The sequence below is a fragment of the Pipistrellus kuhlii genome, unplaced genomic scaffold (genome assembly GCF_014108245.1).
Source record: "Pipistrellus kuhlii isolate mPipKuh1 unplaced genomic scaffold, mPipKuh1.p scaffold_m20_p_7, whole genome shotgun sequence".
NCBI classification, from domain to species: Eukaryota; Metazoa; Chordata; class Mammalia; order Chiroptera; family Vespertilionidae; genus Pipistrellus; species Pipistrellus kuhlii.
Genome location: NW_023425573.1, coordinates 34447356 through 34467234, shown reverse-complemented (window position 1 = coordinate 34467234; position 19879 = coordinate 34447356). Strand labels below are relative to the sequence as shown.

The 19879-nt window shown below is 46.6% G+C and overlaps 1 protein-coding gene across 7 annotated transcripts in view; it reads left to right on the top strand.

Moving 5' to 3' along the window:
- OSBPL6 (oxysterol binding protein like 6) overlaps positions 1–5258 on the top strand; it is a 168732-nt gene extending 163474 nt beyond the window's left edge. For all 7 annotated transcript variants that reach the window (XM_045575225.1, XM_036420726.2, XM_036420728.2 and 4 more), the window contains one exon: positions 1353–5258. In XM_045575225.1, the coding sequence (XP_045431181.1) occupies positions 1353–1461 (109 nt within the window). In that variant the 3' untranslated portion in view covers positions 1462–5258. The remainder of the gene's footprint in view (positions 1–1352) is intronic.
- Positions 5259–19879: the final 14621 nt, after the last annotated feature.

The window sequence follows — 19879 nt, the reverse complement described above, 5'->3', positions numbered from 1 at the left end:
AAAATTCTGGACCAGATTGTGCACTTAGGAAAACCTTTTGTAAGCATAAAAATCATTTTTTTGCCCAGCGGGGGGTGGCTCAGCAGATGAACAGCGACCCAGGAACCAACAGGTCACCGGTTCGATTCCCTGTCAGGGCACGTGCCCAGGTTGTGGGCTTGATCCCCAGTGTGAGGTGTGTGTAGGAGGCAGCAAATCAATGATTCTCTCATCATTAATGTTTCTATCTGTCTCTACGAAAGTAATTTTTCTCCACAGCTCTTTTCTGTTTGTTCATGAGGGAGGAAGGGTCTCTCCCAGCCCAGAACGTTCTTTGACCTTCAGCTCCAGCCTTTCAGGTGGTGGAAATGTGTTCCCACTCCTTCACTCAGAGACAGGATGGAACCCCTCCGCCCACAAGGTCATCCTGGCTGCATTCCTCTTTAATTTTATTTCTGGCACGGGGAGCTTCTGTCCATTAAGATATGGTCCCTCTGTGGCGTGATCCAGGGTGATTATTTCAGGATTATTTGCAGGACTCTATCTACTTCACAGATTAAACTGTAGTTTCCAGGCCCATCTGCTGCCCTCCGGAGCCAGGACAGATCAGCTCAGAATAGTCTCATCTCCCTGATAGCAGCTGCCTCCTGACTGCCCTGGGGAGGAATACAGCCTCCCCCTTAGAGGTCAGGCCCTGCAGAGAGCTTAGCTGCTGAGGTTGGTTCTCTCCCCCCCGCCCCTGCCCCCACCCCCCTTCCTCCCTTCCCCTGAGTGAGGCACAGCCTTACCTGTGGGTCTGAGGCTGAAGCTCTAGTTACCTATTGCACACACTTTGCTTGGGGCACTTCACTTTCTAGCTCTGCCTGGAGGGGATTTTTTTTCCTGCCCTCAGCCCCAATCCCAAGGACCCTACCCACCTCCATTTCAAATGTTTAACAACAAGAATAGCTGAATCCAGTTTGGTTCAGCGGTAGAGCGTCGGTCTGCGGACTGAAAGGCCCCGGGTTCGATTCCAGTCAAGGGCATGTACATTGGTTGCGGGCACATCCCCGGTAGGGGGTGTGCAGGAGGCAGCTGGTCGATGTTTCTCTCTCGTTGATGTTTCTAGCTCTCTATCTCTCTCCCTTCCTCTCTGTAAAAAAATCAATAAAATATATATATTAAAAAAAAAAAAAAAAAAAAAGAATAATTCATTTCTGGTCCAAAATAGTCAAGTCATCAGTAAGCAGATAGGACTCTAACTGGCTTACCAAGAACTGTGAATGGTTACCACGGGCTGCTTCATCGTCTTTATCTGAAGGGCAGGGGCCAACCATCTGGTCACCTTGGTGTGATTTGTGTCTAAATGTTGTTGATTTTTTCTGTTTTCACAGGAAAGTGATTGATGCCAATCAAAGAGAAGCCTGGGTTTCCAACGACACCTACTGGGAGCTGCGAAAGGACCCTGGGTTTAGCAAAGTAGACAGCCCTGTTCTCTGGTAACCCGGGGATGTAGAGCTGGCCAACACATCACGCTCCGAATGAATTGCTAACTATGCACAATTGTGTTCCTTAGAGCTCTGCGTGGTTTCTGGGCCGACGGAGGGCCGGCCATTTGCTTTTCGATTCGCCTTTCTAACGGACTTTCAGAAGTGCATTAGACAAGGCCCCTGACCACGTTTGGATCCTTTCTGTTTTGCTGCAACCATATTCCTTAAAAAAAAAAAAAAAAAAAAAATTAAAAAATAAAAATAAAATCCACCCCCTCCTCGGGAAGAAGATTTAAAGGAGCAGAATGTAACAGTCCAAAGGCTAACGAGTTTATAGAGACACACACACTGTAACCGGTGCTTACAGCTGATGCGGAGAGTTTAAAGCAACGTGACATAAACCGTGCGTTGGGTCCTTGTTTTCGGGAGGCGCCGTTCCCTCCCCAGAGGAGCCCCTGGGCTCAGCCTGGAGTGTGTCGTGGATGTGGTGTGCCCGTGCGGGCCTTGTCCATGGAGACGTGATGCTTCTCAGAACCTGTCCTCTCTGTACGCCATTGTTCATGCCTTAAAAAAAACGCAAAGATGTACAATAAATCTTTTTTTTTTTTTTTTTAACGTGTGCTCATAGGTTTATGTGGAGGGCGGACCTTTTGTATCATGGCATGATTCACTTTCTGGGACCAGGACCATCAGGAGTGTCACTGAAGTGGATGGAAAAAAAGGAAACAACATGTGCTTTACTTGGATGTGTCGGTGACTGTGTAGGGTGTCTGCAGGGCAAGGAGGAAGCGGTGCGCCAGGTCCATTTCTGTGTTCACATCGCTTGTCAAGCTCCCGTCCCGCGTCCAGATAACGAACCGTCCCTCGTGCACCTCGCCTCACGGTGTGTCCTATTCCTGGCAATATCTGTGTTGGATTTGGACGCTTGGCATCCGTGTTAAAGCCTTGGAAAGCAATAACAATAAGCAGATGGCAGTTCTGGTTGGGCTGAGGGGCACTAGAAGTGTAAGTGTCTCTGAGTGAAGCACAATGTAATAATAATATGCATTACTGTCCTATGCCCAGCCCAGTGGCACCAGTGTGAATCCCACTGGGAGCAGAAGCAAGGAAGCTAGTAGCTTATTTGCATTGTCTAAATGAGTTCTATGCAAATCCTATTTTACCATTCTCATCAAGTGGTTCTGTCTGGTACATGACCATATCTTAAGCAGTTCCCTTGCTGTTGGCAGAGATACGGAACTTAAGCTAAGGAGTTTATACGTTCCAACGAAACGGAGGGGACAGAAATGAGTTTTGAATACTTCAGGATTGGTTCTTTCCCTCAGGATTCAGAGGCTTTTGTAGGAAACTTGCAACCATATTCCTGAGTTTCTGCATGTAGGTGACTATAAAAATGTATTTTTTTAATCTCCCTAGAGATTAGTTATTAAATGACATATAGTTAACTCCTAGTTAGGTTTTTATTCTAGATTCTGACCATGAGGTTTTAAGTGTTATTTTAAGCTCTGGCAATGAGGTTACTGGCGTTTTACATTTTGTTAAAAGGTGTTGATTTTAGTTATTATTTCTCAGCAAAGTTTTCCTAATAACGGCTAATCCTCTATCAAATCTGAACTGCTTATGAGAGCATAAGGCGAGCTCTGAAGTTTCTACTATGTGGAGCAAGATTTAAAACATCCCTCCTTTGATCTGGACCCTGCATCATGTGTGCAGTGTGCATCGCTTTAGAAGGAAATTTCATTCTCCAGTAAATTCCATTGCCAGATCTAAGTGTTCCACTTAAGCAACCCCCACCCTCGGTTTCTCAATGCCGTTGCATCCCATTTTAAATCTATAGGTTGTTTGCTTGGAGGTAGTAAAGATTTTCCCTTGTTATTGATTGCTTTTCTCAACTTCCTGTTATCTGCATCTTGAGAGACATGCCTATAATTTTCATTAGAATTAAAATTCTATCTCTTCCTCCTAAAAGTGTGCTGTCCCCCAATTGGTAAAGCTTTAAGTACGGTGTGAAGTGGTTCCGGTCTGTACTTAACTAGTGTTTCCGTGAACAGCCTCAAACTGTTTCACCTTAAGATAAGGCGGAGTTTTACAAAGCAGAGGTGTTACAGTAGGTAAGTCAGAAGGGGGAGGTATAAAGATACATTGAGTCCTCTATCCATCAGTCACCAATGGATATATCATCAGTGAGACAGCTGGGAGAGGATCAGCACCCATCAAGGAAGCAACTACTGTTTGGGTTGTAATTGAGAAAAAGAATAACTAATAGAGAGGACCTGTACTGGTTAATAAGTTCCAGCCACAAATCAGGAGGTGAATGTTGGTCAAAGCTCACCTGAAACTCTGATTAGGATTTTAAGCTGAGAATGAGAAAGAGTGGCAAATCCATTGAAATCACATCTTATAATGTCCCAGATTTAGAATTTCTCGAGACTCGGGCTTCTTGATTAGACTTCCAATACAAGTGGTCCATTAAAGTTGAGGTAATACTCACATATTACCAGCTTCATAAGCCTCCCGCTCAAGTATTCAGAATGTAATGGTATTATCCCTCATTTCATTTTTACTTCTGCTTGACAGAGCAGTTTATAGAATTGGGAGACTTATTTCTAGTTAGAATTTTCATCTGTAAATTTTGAGACTAAACAGCAAAAGGATAGAACAAATATTAGGTCCCTCTTGATAAAACCTGATTTATTTTTTAGAATTTTACGTAATTCTTTTTATTTTCAGGGTGCTTTTATTTGTTTCCCCCTAAAACGACAGAGGATAGAGGAGGACTCAATGTTCCTTTGTACCTCCCCTGTGAGGTATTCCTCAACTCCTTCCCGTCTGAGCTGCTCATTAAGGAAAGCAGGACGAAGGGACGATGTTCCTGTGGTGTGACCAGACTGCACAGATCGATGGCACACACCAGCCCAGACAGACACCAATTATTCTGCTTCTGTGTGCTGCCACCAGGGTGCAATTTACCCTCAGACTTTGCTGTTACTTTATTGTGTTTTTTTAAAGTCATATCTCATGATTACTCTAAAACCCTCCCATTGATGTGTCTCTCGCATCAATGTTCTCTCTGTCTCTCCCTCTCCTTTCCATTCTCTCTAAAAAGTCAATGGAAAAATATCAGGTGAGGATTAACCAAAAAAAATTTTTTAATGAAAAATAAAATAAAATACCCCATACTTTCCAGGCAATTGCAAAGATAAAACTCACATGAGATACCTTTTCATATTACATATCAATTATATGTAATAAATTATATCAATTATATGTGACCAAAAAAAACACATACACACACTTACCAAATGTATTTTCAGAGTAAGATAAACAAATGGAATTTTTTTGAATATGAGAGATGCCAAGTTGTCATTTTCCAAACCCTTGCTCCTCATTATTCTGACCCCATGCCTTCCAGTCACTCATCAGATCCCATCCTATGGAGTACTGGGGGGGGGAGGGGGGGGCAGGTTCAAAGGGGAAACTGATAAAACTTCTTTTGCTTGGTTCTGGTTACAGCCGTGGCTGGAGAAGTGTTGATCATCATAATCTAATGTACGTTTTTGTTATTACCCTGTGGGTTTTAATTATCCATCTTGTCTAATCTTGTTCTCTGTCAGCCTAGATAACGACGTGTCAGTGGGAGCAGAGCTCCGCGCACACCAGAGGGTGTACACATGTTTGCACTCAGCTCAAGTGGTCCATGGTGAATGTGGCACAGTAAATAACGTTTGTGTACAAAATACTGGTCTATTTCTATGGGAGCCATTATGTCAGGATGTATAAAATGTATCTAATTAAACAATTATGAATCTATTTTGTGCTCTGGAAATGTTCTTTGGGGGGGAAAGATGGAAAAACTGTCATGGGAGCTAAGACTAAAGTGCTTTCCTTTGGATTTCTTAGCGTGTTTATTCCAAAAGCCTTCCCATTCGTTTAGAATAATCAAACCAGGATTAGATCCTATACATTTTAATTTAATTTATTTTTGTATAAGTGATACATTTAAACTGTACATTGTATGAATCTCTCTGTTAAACCTGACTTTGTTTAATACATAATTGTAAGAATATACACTTGTGACGGAATTTTAAGGCCTTGTCTATTACAGAAAATGATAAATCATTTAAGAAAGGGCTAGTTCTAATTCTTCCAAAATGAGAACTGAAGAAGAATTAATTCTTTAAAAAGTGCTGTGATAACCAGAACACCCAACATCTTAAGCCAATGAAGCCCTATGATTAGGGCAGCTTACAGGTGGCAGTTACCTGTGAGTCGGATGCACCCTTTGTTTTCCTAACAACTATGAGTTGATTGATTTTCTTTTTTCTTCTGGCCCTAACTTAGTGAGGGGCAGGCATACACAGGTCCATTCTTTTGACCTGTGCCATGGAGTGATTGTAACATTCAGCAACTGTGTGCAGTTACAGGGTGAAATATCAATATCAGAACCACTGCATGTAGCCCCCTGTGGAACACTAGTAAATGCTCATGGATTAAAAATCCTATCTAATAAAGAGGGAATATGCAAGTTGTCACACCATGAAAAAAAATATGGCAGTGCCCTTAGCCACAAGATGGCGGCACCCAGTCCCCTCACCCCTGCTGGAGTCCCCCAGTCCTTTCAGCCTCACCAGGGGAAGGAGGAATGCAGATGCATGGTGCAGCTGAACCAACTCTTAACCCCCTAGCCACCCAGGGCTGCCTGAGGCTCAGGTAACCAGGGCCAGCTGAGGCTTGCATTGCCGGCAGTGGCAGCAGCAGAGGTATGATGGGGCGTCACCTTCCCCTAATCACCGAGTCACCTCCTGCCCCTAAGGGCTCCCAGACTGTGAGGGGGGGCAGGCTGGGCTGAAGGATTCCCCCTTCCACTGCACGGATTTTCATGCACCAGACCTTTAATTACTCCATAATTACATATTATTAACTAGGCCTGGTGCATGAAATTTGTGCACAGGGTGGAGGGGGTGCTGAGGGAGGTGATGTATGTGTCCCTCAGCCAGACCTGCACCCTCTCCAATCTGGGACATTCCTCTCACAATACAGGATAACTGGCTCCCAACTGCTTGCCTGCCTGCCTGCCTGATTGCCCCTAATTGCCCTCCTTTGCTGGCCTAATTGCCCACAACTGTCCTCCTCTGCTGGCCATCTTGTGACGGCCATCTTGTGTCCACATCTTGTGTCCCTCTGGTGTGTTGGAGTGATGGTCAATTTGCATATTATCCTTTTATTAAATAGGAGGATATCCTCAGTATTTCCAGGTGGGTATGAAAAAAACATAAAACAAAATTGTCTATTTTCTGCAAAATATCTATTTTCTATCATGCTTTCCTTCTACATATAATACATTAGGGCAATTACATCTACAATTGCAGCTGTAACTCTATTCCTTTAGTTAATAGGGTATGCAGCAACTTAATACAGTACTGTGGAAAAAAAATAATGCTAAAATTACTACTTTTTCAACCTTAGGCACCAACTCCCCTTAATTATCCTCACTTAGTTATTTCGTAGGGAAATAATGCCATTGCTAGAAACCTTTTAAGTCATTTCAGGCTTATTTAAAAAGCTTTATTGGGGTGTAACTAAATTACAGTAAGCTTTGCATATCCAAGCTATACAATTGGATAGTTTGACATGTGTACACACTCTTGGCACTGACCCATCACCACCATCGAACTATCGGCCCCTTTGCCATCCCTCTCTCCCACACCTCTCCAATCTCCACCCCAGGCAACCACTGGCCTGCCTTTTTCACTTATTAAAGTCTGCATTTCTTAAAATTTATTTACTGCAGGTGGGTTTTTTTTTTTTCAAGGTGTGGGCATGTGAGTGGATGTATGCCTCCAAGTTCTGCCCTGTGTCCACCATCACATGGGGACGCGTCACAGAGAAAGAGGGTGTTAAGTTCTAGTTCTATAGCCAGCTGACACGTTAGGTTTGAAATACTTTGAGACAATAACCGTTTTCATACCGAAATGGCCGTGTGAGCTAAGGAGCTCATTCCCGTCTGTCGGAGGCCCAAAAGGAAGGTCGGCCTGGCCCGCTGGCAGCGGGGAGAGAGCCCAGGAAGTGGTGTTCTCTGGTTTGTGATGAACCAGAATGACCGCCCGGGAAAGGAAGTCATTTTTTTTTTAAAATATATTTTATTGATTTTACACAGAGAGGAATTGAGAGGGACAGAGAGTTAGAAACATCGATGATAGAGAAACATCGACCAGCTGCCTCTTGCACATCCCTCACTGGGGGATGTGCCCGCAACCAAGGTACATGCCCTTGACCGGAATCGAACCTGGGACCTTTCAGTCCGCAGACCAGTGCTCTCCCACTGAGCCAAACCGGTTTCGGCAAGGAAGTCATTTTAATGGCCCCATGAGGGAAGTGGTCTGTACTGAGTGGTTTCTCATTCGCCGCCCAAGCCCCACTTTTGTGTCACACACATTAGACACTTCCGGTGCTCAGAAGGCTGCTTTCCCATTTCTTCTCGGCCCTCACGTCCTCTCCAGGAACAGAGTTCCTAAACCCTGTTTTGAAAAAGAAGTGGGAAAAACCTGTTCCTGGAAAGTAGAAGACTGCCCGGAACTGTCACCTCCAGCATGACTGATGCTGAGTGACTATGGAGAGGAAAGACAAGAGTGAGGAAAGGAGAGATGAAATACAGGGGAGACAAATGAAATATGTGGGGTCGGCAGATGTGCTGGGCTGCACCGATGGCCCCAGGGGCCCGGATTATGGTCTTTGAAGTTAGATCACAGGCAGGTTGACCCCTCAGCTTCCCTCCAATGATTCTGACTCCTTAGTTCTAGGATGTGGGCCAAGAAACTGCATTTTATTTTATTTTATTTTATTTTATTTTATTTTAAATATATTTTATTGATTTTTACAGAGAGGAAGGGAGAGGGACAGAGAGCTAGAAGCATTGATGAGAGAGAAACACCGATCAGCTACCTCCTGCACACCCCCTACCGGGGATGTGCCGGCAACCAAGGTACATGCCCCTGGCAAGAATCGAACCTGGGACCCTTCCGTCCACAAGCCAACACTCTATTCACTGAGCCAAACCGGTTTCGGCAAGAAGCTGCATTTTTTTTTTTATATATATTTTTATTGATTTTGTACAGAGAGGAGGGGAGAGAGATACAGAGTTAGAAACATCGATGAGAGAGAGTCATCGATCAGCTGCCTCTTGCACACCCCCTACAGGGGATGTGCCCGCAACCAAGGTACATGCCCTTGACCAGAATCGAACCCGGGACCTTTCAGTCCCCAAGCAGACGCTCTATCCATTGAGCCAAACTGGTTTCGGCAAGAAGCTGCATTTTTAATAAGCTCTGGGACCCCAGAAAATTTGAATGAACTTTGGCCTAACCACCCACTCACACCATCCTTCCTGCTCCAACATCAGTCTTCCTTTCTTTCTTTCTTTCTTTCTTTCTTTCTTTCTTTCTTTCTGTCTGTCTGTCTGTCTGTCTTCCTTCCTTCCTTCCTTCCTTCCTTCCTTCCTTCCTTTCTTTCTTTTTTTAATGTTTGTATTGATTTCAGAGAAGAAGGGAGAGGGAGAAACAGAAACATCAGTGATGAGAGAGAATCATTCATCGGCTGCCTCTTGCACGCCCCCTACTGGGGATGGAGCCGGCAACCCAGCATGTGCCCTGACTATGACTTCCTGGTTCATAGGTTGCTGATCCACCACTGGGCCACACCGGCTGGGCTAACCTCAGTCTTTCGTTGGATTTTTTTCTCCTAGTGAAAACTAGTTCACGAAAACTAGAGCTGAGGGACTTTGCCATGTGTGGCTTCCTGTCACTTTTAGACTTCTGTCCGGATGCCAGTGCGGTATGTGGAGGGGAAGAGTAGGAGGAGAGAACTCTGAAACCTACATATGAGATGGTGTTAAGCCAGAGACTTAGGTCACAGTGTGTTCCTGGAGGCCCCTAATAACCAGTGCAGATAACTGAAGGGTACTCTTCAAAGCCGGGGTCAACCCTGCCTGCCTGCCAGCCCCTCTGACACCCGTCTGTGTCTCTAAGAAGAGTTTTCAAATGAGCCGATGGGGCCCTGGCTGGACGCCCGCAGGGAACTTACCGGCAAAGCGGGCTCCCGAGCACCTGGCCAGCGATTTCATAACAAGGTGTAGCAGCACCTTCTATATGCAGGTCAGTTTCTTCCCCGAAGGGGGCGGGAGGGGAGGGAGGGGGGGGACGTGCCCTAATTATTCCTGAAATTGTCCACCCTTTTTAAACTTCACCAAAAGTAAACTCCTCAGCTCAGCCAGTGTGGCTCAGTGGTTGAGCGGAGACCTATGAACCAGGAGGTCACGATTCGATTCCCAGTCAGGGCACATGCCCAGGTTGCAGGTTCGATCCCCAGTAGGGGGTGTGCAGGAGGCAGCCAAGCAATGGTTCTCTCTTATCATTGGTGTTTCTATCTTTCTCTCCCTCTCCCTTCCTCTCTGAAATATATCCTAATATATAAAACCCCAGAGTCCATAACGACCAACCAAAGGCTCGGCCGAACACTGGAAGTCAGTCCTGCAGTCGGAGCTGGATTGCTGTGCTGACTCAGCACTGACTGCCAAGGGGGCTGTGGATCAGGCTCAGAGAGAGGCCCAGAGAGAGAGGGAGGGTCTGATCTGCAGCCTCTGTGGCAGCTGTTAATCAGCCATTGTCTCTCTTTTTCAGGGCTTCACCAGCAACCGTGCCTCTGTTTCTCTTCAGGCCTCCATCGGGGCTGCTGATCAGCCCCATCTCTCTGATCAGGCCCAGAGATAGGCCCAGAGACACTGCCTGGCATAGACACCGACCAATCAGAACCAAATCTGGATGAACTGCGAAGAGCCAATGGCTGCCTAGGAGGCAGAGCTTTTGATACTGACTGGCATAGAAACTGAGCAATCAGAACCAAATTGGCAGGCAGGGGAGGGCAGTTGGGGGCAACCAGGCTTGCAGGAAAGGGCAGTTGGGGGTGAGATCAGGCTGGCAGGGGGTGGCAGTTGGGGGGCAAGATCAGGCAGGCAGAGGCAGTGGGGGCGAGAGCAGTCCAGCAGGGGAGGGCAGTTAGGGGGTATCAGGCAGGCAGGCAGAGGGGCTAGGAGCAATCAGACAGGCAGACAGGTTAGCAGTTAGGAACCAGCAGTCCCACTGCCGGTCTGGCCTCCCACTGTGGGAGGTGACTGGCTGATCATGGGAAGGCACTGCCCCCATCACTCCCTGGCTGCTGCTGCCTCTGGCCTCTCTCTGTGGGAGGTGACCGGGCCGATCAGGGGAAGGGACACCTCCATCACACTGCTATTGCTGCCACTGCCGGCCGCCGCGGCTGCCTGAGCCTCGGCCAGCTCTCACAGCAGCAGCTGCTGTGGCTTTGTCCGGAAGGATGCTGAAAGATGTCCGGTCTAATTAACACATTACCCTTTTATTAGTATAGATATTTATATGTACTAGAGACCCCGTGGGGTCCCTCGGCCTGGCCTGCGCCCTCTCGCAATCCGGAACCCCTCGGGGGATATCAGACTGCCGGTTTCAGCCCGATCCCCACAGGTCGAAAAAATATATCCTAGTATATATGTATATATTTTTTTTAACATAAACTCCCCAAATGGTAACAGCTCAGTATTTTTACCCACCCTTCAAATATGAGAATAAAAATTTCCTTTCAAGGAAAATCAAACCACTCCACACCCTAGCTTTCCTCTGGAAGACACTCCCTGCAAATGCCCAAGTCCCCCCTGCCTCTCCCAGGATTCTCTGTGTGCTGTCGCAGTATTTCTGGGTTGTAACACGTTTAAGCTTCTCATCGTCCTTACAATTGTATTTTAAATCCTCCCTTACAACATCTTTTCCTCTTCTGTCCTATTCTTACTTATGTAGAATGAAGTGCATTTATGTTTACATAAGTAATATGCTCTTTTCCACGTGTGCCAGTCATGTTGTGATGTCTCAGAAGGATAATTCTCCAAAGTATCCCAAAGTCGTTCTTCCTTTACCTTCCGAGTAAGAAGTGGCGGAGGCGGCCTCCCATCCACCTCACCTCAGTGCCGGCAAACGGCACTCAGCGCCCCTTCACACGTCCTGCTGTGTGCCAGCGCAGGTCTGCCCAGCCTTTCCGTGTCGTTCCTCCGCTCCCGAGTGGCACCTGGGCACGCAGGCACCTGCCCCCGCACAGCCGCTGCCGACTGGCTGAGCAGGATGATGGCAGGGCTGGAGGGTCTCGGCGTGGCTTTTCCAGTCAGCAACGTTCACACGCATAGTCCCAGCCTGAGAGTTCAAGGTCATTTTCTAAATGTCTCGCAATTTTGCCAAACGAGTAATTAGTGAATGGAACATTCTAAACTTTTTTACTTTGTCCAGTGAAAGATGTTTTTCCATGGTGCAGCCGAACTGGTGAAAACGCCTAACGCGAGTATTGCATTAGAGCCAAAAAATTAAACTACCATGTGACTCCGCAACGTCACTTGTGGATATACGTACACTGTATACGTTGGCTGGGGCCGCCATAACCATTTACCGCAGGCTGAATGTCTCAAGCAGCAGAAAGTGATTTTCTCAGAGGTCTCGGCCAGAAGTCCGCCATCACGGTGTTGGTGGGCACTGTTTGTTCTGCGGCCTCCTTCGTGGCAGATGGTCGCTCTCTTGCTGCCTCTTCACCTGGTCGTGCCTGTGTGTTCTCTGTGCTTGCATGAATCCATGGTGTCTCTTAGTGTCCAAATGTCCTCTTTTTATAAGGAAACCAATCAGATTGGATTAGGGACCACTCTAAAGACCTCATTTTAACTTAATCGCATTTTTAAAGTCCTTATCTTCAAAAACAGTCATATTCTGAGATACTTGAGGTAAGAATTTCAATATATGAATTTTGTGAGGGGGCTAGGAGAGATACAATTCAGCTCCTAAAAATACCCAAAATAGTCGAAACCGGTTTGGCTCAGTGGATAGAGCTTCGGGCTGCAGACTGAAAGGTCCCAGGTTCAATTCCGGTCAAGGGCACGTACGTTGGTTGTGGGCACATCACCAGTAGGGATTGTGCAGGAGGCCGCTGGTCGATGTTTCTCTCTCATCAATGTTTCTAACTCTATCCCTCTCCCTTCCTCTCTGTAAAAAATCAATAAAATATTTTTTAATAAATAAATAAATAATAAAAATTAAAACATCCAAAATAAAGAAAATTAGGGTCTCAAAAAGGTATTAGAGCACCCATGTTCATAGCAGCATTATTCACAATAGCCAAAAGGTGGGAATAAACACTTCCATCCATTGACAGGAAACCGGATAACAAAAGGTGGCATATATCTACAATGGAATATTGTTCTGCCTTAAAAAAGGAAAGATAGTCTGATACATGTTACAAAATTGAAGACATTATGCTAAGTGCGACAAGCCAGTCACAAAAGCACATACGCTGTGTGATTCTGTTTAGACAAAGTATCTAGAACAGTCAAATTCATAAAAACAGGAAGTATTATACAAAGGTGGTTGCCAGGGGCTGGGAGAACAGAAAAGGGGGAGTTAGTGTTTAAGGTGTAAAGAGTTTCAGATTTGCAAGAGGAAAAGAGTTCTGGAGATTGGTGACTGTAGTTATAACTACTGAACTGTGCACTGAAAAATGGTGACAGTGGCAAATGTTATATATATTTTACTACAATTGTAAAATTTTTAAGTTAAAAATGACATAGCTCAGTGGTCGGCAAACTCATTAGTCAACAAAGCCAAATATCAAAAGTACAACAATTGAAATTTCTTTTGAGATCCAATTTTTTTAAACTTAAACTATATAGGTAGGTACATTGTTATTAACTTAATTAGGGTACGCCTAAGCTGGCCTTTGCTAAAAACTCAAGGGGCCAAAGAGCCGCATGTGGCTTGCGAGCCACAGTTTGCCGACCGCTGACATAGCTGTATGCACTTATACAACTTAATTTCCTTGTTTTGATATTGTGCTGTATTTATGTACATTCTAACTGTGCCATCTTTGCAACTTCCTGTGCCTCTGTCATTACTTGAAAGCAAAAAGTTTCTTCGGATTGCATTGTGTGAAAAAAGTCAGGAAGTTACAGATGCCAATTCAATCTCTTGAACCAGGACGACAGCTTCATGGAGATAGAGATTAAAGAGCCACAAGGCCTGCCCATGAGGGTAACTTTGATCTCAGCGAAGTCCACAAGCTGGGACCCAGCAAGACAAGGTAACCCATGGGATGGTTGTTACAAGTTATTAGCTTTCAAGGGAAGTTGAATTAACGAGTCTCCTTTTTGGCATTTGAGCCTTGGTAATGGCTTCCTATTGAGGAGTGTTCCCAGCGCTGATTCCCCTGCATGTCAAATACCTCATTCACCGGACAGGGCACCACAAAAGGCACTCACAGCACATCGCTCTCTGAGCACATCTCCCAGCACCGCTCTGTGAGGGCAGGACTGGGAGCATCGCCTCTGCCCAAAGCCAACCCCGTAGACACAAGCCTCACCCCTTCCTCCAGGAAAATCACTGGGTCTCAAAACGTCTAAAAGTCTGTCTCTACTTCCACCTCTCTTCATGTGAGCAGTCCAACTTTCTTATAGGGGCTGGAGGTGATGTCTAGAATTTTATCGACTTTCATCATGTAGGGTCCGACTCCTAAATCTCTAGCTGTGATGACTGCCTCTGGAAGGAATTCCTGGCTGCCTGGCTCTAAATTCTCACAGAAGGCGAGGTTCAGAGAAAACCGAGGGAAGATCTCTTCTTTCCAGGCCAAGTCGCCAGGGTTGTTTCATAAACATACAGAGGAGAAACGTATTTCCTCATTCACCACACACACACACACACACACACACACACACACACACACACGTCCCTCTAACGGGCTGGTGCTGGGCTCACACAGACACGCAGATTGCCTGTCTGCAGTGGCGGAGACGGGATGTTTGTGTCCACCCTCCCCACCCCCCAACCACCAAATTCATCTGTTGAAACCGACTCCCCAGTGTGATGGTCTTTGGAGGCGGGACTTTGGGAAATGAGTAGGTCACCAGAGCGGAGCCTTCATGAATGAGATTAGTGCCCTAATCAAAGAGACATAGAGAGTTTCTTCTTTCATACGAGGTTACAGTAAGAAGAAGATCGTCAGTGAGGACCAGCTCCTCGGAGACATCAAATCTTCCAGCGCCTCAATCTTGGACTTCCCAGCCTCCAGAACTATGGGAAATAAATTGCTATAGTTTCTAAGCCTCCTAGTCTGTGGTGCTTTATTATAGCAGTGCACATAAAAAATTAAATAAAACACCTGGGCTCTGATCATGAACTGAAAACTATTCTTGGGTAAGTGTTAAAAAAAAAAATGAAAATTCTTCTAAACCCGTTTTAGGGCCTGCCACCATCATGAGAAACAGGCTTCCTTCTCCTTCCAGCTTTCACACTGTGGTCTCCGATTAGGAGCATTCAATGTGTATATGTACAACATTAACAATAATTTGCAAAAACAAAGCAACCTGCTCTATCCCAGGTGCTCTGAAACGTTATCTCATGGTGCCAGGTGGGTGCTGGAAATATCAGGGGGGCCATTCTGTAAAGTGTATGATTGTCTAACCACTGGGCTGTCCTCCTGAAACTAATACAAAATAACGCTGACTATGAACTAGAATGGAAATATTTTTCCAACTTTAAAGATGTAAGAAAAAATATTGCCTCTAATATTATAGCAACATAAACATAGGTATTGAAGCATTACTAACCTCAAGTTATAGAAATCGAGGCTCAGAAGAATTAGGTAACTTGCTCAAGGTTACAGGCAAAAAAAATAAATAAATTTGTTAAAAGCTTTTGAGTATTATGTATGGATAGGGTTTCAACAAAAAGAAGGAAAACTATAGATATAAAAAGAAAATAATTTAAAATATAAGCAAAGCCCTTTAAGAAAAGTGTTCTAGGTTTTCTATTGCTGTTCATTCAAATTATCACAAAATTAGTGGCTTAAAACACCACAAACATATGATGTCCCAGCTCTGTGTGTCGTAAATCCAGAAAGATCTCACTGTGCTGAGACCAAGGTGTCCGTACGGTGCATTCCTTTCCGGAAGCCTCCATGCCCGCGTTCTAGAGGTGGCCCATTGTCCTTGGCTCAAGGCCCCTTCCTCCACCTTCAAAGCCAAGAAGATTAAACCCCGTCCTTTTGCCCTGTAATCTCTCTCTGTTCTCTCCCTTCTGCCCCCCTCCTCCTCATTGAAGGACCCCTGTGATTACATTAGGCCCACCTGGATAATCCACAATATCTTTTTATTTTAAAGTTAGCTGACTAGCATCCTAGCCGATTTGGCTCAATGGATAGAGCATCGGTCTGGAACCAAAGGGTCCCGGGTTCGATTCCAGTCAAGGGCATGCACCGTGGTTGCAGGTCCCTCCATGGCCCGGGCCCTGGTTGGGGCTTGTGCAGGAGGCAACGAATCTATGTGTTTCTCTCACATCGCTGTTTCTCTCTGTCTTCCCCTCTCTCTCCCACCCTCCCTAAAAATCAATGGAAAAATATCCTCAGGCGAGGAATATAGAAAGAAAGAAAGGAAGGGAGGGAGGGAGGGAGGGAGGGAGGGAGGGAGGAGGGAGGAGGAGAAGGAAGAAGAGAAGGAAGGAGGAAGGAGGAAGAGGAGGAAGGAAGAAGAAAAGAAAGAAAGAAAAAGAAGAAGAAAGAAAGAAGAAAGAAAGAAGAAAGAAAGAAAGAAAGAAAGAGGAAGAGAGGGGAGGGGAGGGGAGGGGAGGGGAGGGGAGGGGAGGAAGGAAGCTGATTAGCAGCCTTGACTGGCCTGTGCCAGGTAATCTAACGTAGCCACAGGTTTGGGCCTGTGGCCCTCCAGGAGGAGCCAGGATCCTGCCCAGCACATGGCTGTGAAAGGCTGCCGAAGACACTCCTGCCAAACAGGAGAGCGGCCTCAGGAGGCTCTTTCCACCCCACCCGGACGTGCTGTTCACAAGGCTTCAGACCCGTCTGGGCGCAGCAAAGGCAGTCTCCGGCTCCCGGGACCCCCTGTCCTGCGCGTGTCTCGCCCGGTTTGCAACAGTGACCATGTGGTTGTAATGTGTTTTTTAATCCCCGTTAAAATGAAACAACAAAAACAGCGATATCCGTGACTTAGACTGAAAACCTTTCTCTCTGCGGGGTCCATAGAGAAATTCTCTCAGCAGGGCTGGGCCTTCGTTCTGCCAGGGCCACGGGGGTCTTTGTGACATCATCTGCGGACCGAACGCAATTATCCCCTTCATGACGGGCCTGCTGGGCCCGCCGGCCGGGGTCAGCGGTTCGAGGGTCGGCCTGTGGCCGGAGGGTCCGGTGATTCCCAGTCAGGACCACACACCTTGTCTGCGCGTCCCCAGCCCCGGCAGGGGTGCATGCGAGAGGCACCCCAAGGCTTCAGTGTCACTTAAGAGACAGGGTCTTGTAGGCAACGGTTATAGGGCTAAGCCTCAGGCTGATCTGCAGGCAAAGTCCCAGCTTAGAGGGCACAGAGATCTTGTGACTGCTCCCTGGATGGTTCCTGGGTGGCTCCTGGGCTGTGGGAGGGGCAGCAGGTGCTGCCAAAGCCAGTGAAACGTACAACAGCATTGTAGATTACCTTGTTTGCCCCCGACCATGAAATAAACCACCAGCTTGCAGCCTGGATGTGTTCTGCGGCCTCAGCCAGGCACAGGAGATGCACCTAGACCCAGCTTTTTCTCTCTCTGTCCTTTTTCTCCATCCTTCACCGCCCCCCTCGAACCCTTGGCTGTGCTGGCACCGCACAGGGCCTCTCCTCAGGCAACACGGCGCAGACTGTAACAACATAACAAAGGCTCAGAAAAAGCGTGAACGAACGGCCTTGGGTTCTGGCCTCGGGCCGATACGTCTGCTCTTTCCTCTGCGGGTCCCCCCAGGGGCTGGCTGCAATGTTACCAGGGGATTTGTATGCGAGTGGTCACCCCACGTTCACAGCGGTGCCTTTCCTCTGGGCACCATCCAGGTCTCCGGAGCACGTTCCTGGCGTCCTGTCACCTTCCAGCCGCCGGGGGGCGGTGCGGAGGGCCCTCCCTTTTGCAGGAGAGGAGCAGAGGCTGGCGGAGCCCCTGTCATGGGGCAGCAGTGGGACCAGGATGGGGGCAGGGACCACACCCTGGAGTCTGGGGAAGAAGGCTGGGCCTGGAGCCGGGGTCCAGTGCCTGCCTGGCGGGTGGCTTTACACAGGTGCTCCTCCCTGTTCACCGCATTCCCTTTCCTCAGCCGCCCAGCGGGCCCCACGGGCTGATCGGAGCCCCACCTCCCTCAGGAGGCTGCAGGGTGGCTGAGGGGACCTACTGGAGCCTTTTCAAAAGGGAGTCACAGCCGCCATTCCAGAGAGACTGCCTTCCCTGGCTTCACCTTTGGACGGTTTGCATAGGGCCAGACTTTGGAACGGGCCCAACCAGCATTGCCTTACACAGGTATTTGTTTGTTTGTTTGTTTGTTTATTTATTTTTAAATGTATTTTATTGAGTTTTTACAGAGAGAAAGAGAGAGAGGGATAGAGAGTTAGAAGCATCAATGAGGGAGAAACATCAACCAGCTGCCTCTTGCACACCCCCCACTGGGGATGTGCCCGCAACCAAGGTACATGCCCTCCACCGGAATCGAACCTGGGACCCTTCAGTCTGCAGGCTGATGCTCTATCTCCACTAAGCTTAACTGGTTTCGGCAAACAGGTATTTATTTTAATATGTATATATATTTTTTTTTATTGATTTCTGAGAGGAAAGGAGAGAGAGAGAGAAACATCAGTGATGAGGGAGAATTATTGATCCACTGCCTCCTGCACGCCCCCTACTGGGGATGAAGCCCGCAACCCCCGCATGTTCTCTTGACTGAAATCGAACCCAGGACCCTTCCGTCTGCAGGCCGCGATGCTCTATCCACTGAGCCAAACCAGCTAGGGCCTCCCTTCAATTCTTGATTGAAGGGCCTAGAATTAGTGACAGTGCATTAGAGTCTAACTTACAGACCTTTTATCTGGTAGAAGCGCGAGGTTCTGTCTAGCTGAACAGATAATCTCAAACGTTATAATTTAACCAGCCCTGTGTCTCACCCAGCAATCTCACTCCCTATAAATGAGCTCCCTCGCTCCACCAGTGCTCTTTGAACCGGGCAGGGCGTCTTCCTGGCTCCTCGGCTGTTTAATGAGCGGAGTGGAGTCTCTGGCAGGTGCTCACGGTGTGTTTCCACCGGCTGACTCCTCTGAACATTCATTCCCCCTGGAGCTCAGAGGGGGAGTGGGGCTGAGCAGGAAGCAGGGACAGGACTCGGGCTCTGAGCTGGCTTCAGGCGGTTACAGGCTTACTTCTGGGTAATCACGTCACCTCCCTAAATTCCCCATTGCTCATTCCTAAAAGGGAAATAACATCACCTCGCTCGCACTGTGTCTATTAGACTGAACACATCCAGCATTCCAGGACATGGCACCTAGTATTTGATAAATGGTGTTATTATCATTGTCTTCCTCATCATTATCACTATCAATCATATCGATAGTTGATGGCAGAGACCTAAAAACCAGGTGTGTGTGTTTTTTTTTTTACTTCCCACCCAGTGTTCTTTCTAATGTCACAAAGGTACCTGTGTGGTTGACAATTTATATAGTGCAATGCTGTACCCAAAAGACAAACTTTTTAAAATATATATATATATTTTTTCTTAATTTCAAAGAGGAAGAACGATAGAAACATCAATGATGAGAGAGAATCGTTGTTCAGTTGCCGCCCACTGGGGATCCGGCCTGCAACCCAGGTCTGTGCCCCCAACTGGAATCCAATCTGGGACTCTTCAGTCCGCAGGCCGACGACGCTCTATCTACTGAGCCACACCAGCTAGGGCTCAAAAGACAAACTTTTAAGTGACTCCAGGTTTTTTCTTTCATCCAAATAGCATTGTATAAGCTTTTGGCTTCTGAACACCTCCATGAAAAAGGGAAATATATAATTACAGTTTTAAAAAGTAATGATTCAATAAATGGTGCTCACCAGCTCTTTGTCCATATAGAACGTAGTCACACTTTATACGAATTGGAATTTATGTAACTATTAGAGTACAGCAGAATGGCTCTAGCTGGTTTGGCTCAGTGGGTAGAGCGTTGAATTGCAGACCAAAGGGTCCCAGGTTCGATTCTGCTCAAGGGCACATGCCCGGGGTGGCAGGCTCGATCCTCCATGAGGGGCGTGCAGGAGGCAGCCGATCAATGATTCTCTCATCATTGATGTTTTTACCTCTTTCTCCCTAAAAAAATATATATTAAATATATATATATATTAAATATATATATATATATTTAATATATATATTAAAAAAGAGTACAGCGGAACTAATTTGCAACACTTGAAATAATACAGGTGTGCACAATATTGAAAAATATTCGTCAAGAATTCCATGGCTTCAAAGCAGGCAGGCTTGGTGAATTGTAAATGTAGAGCAACAGTGGACTG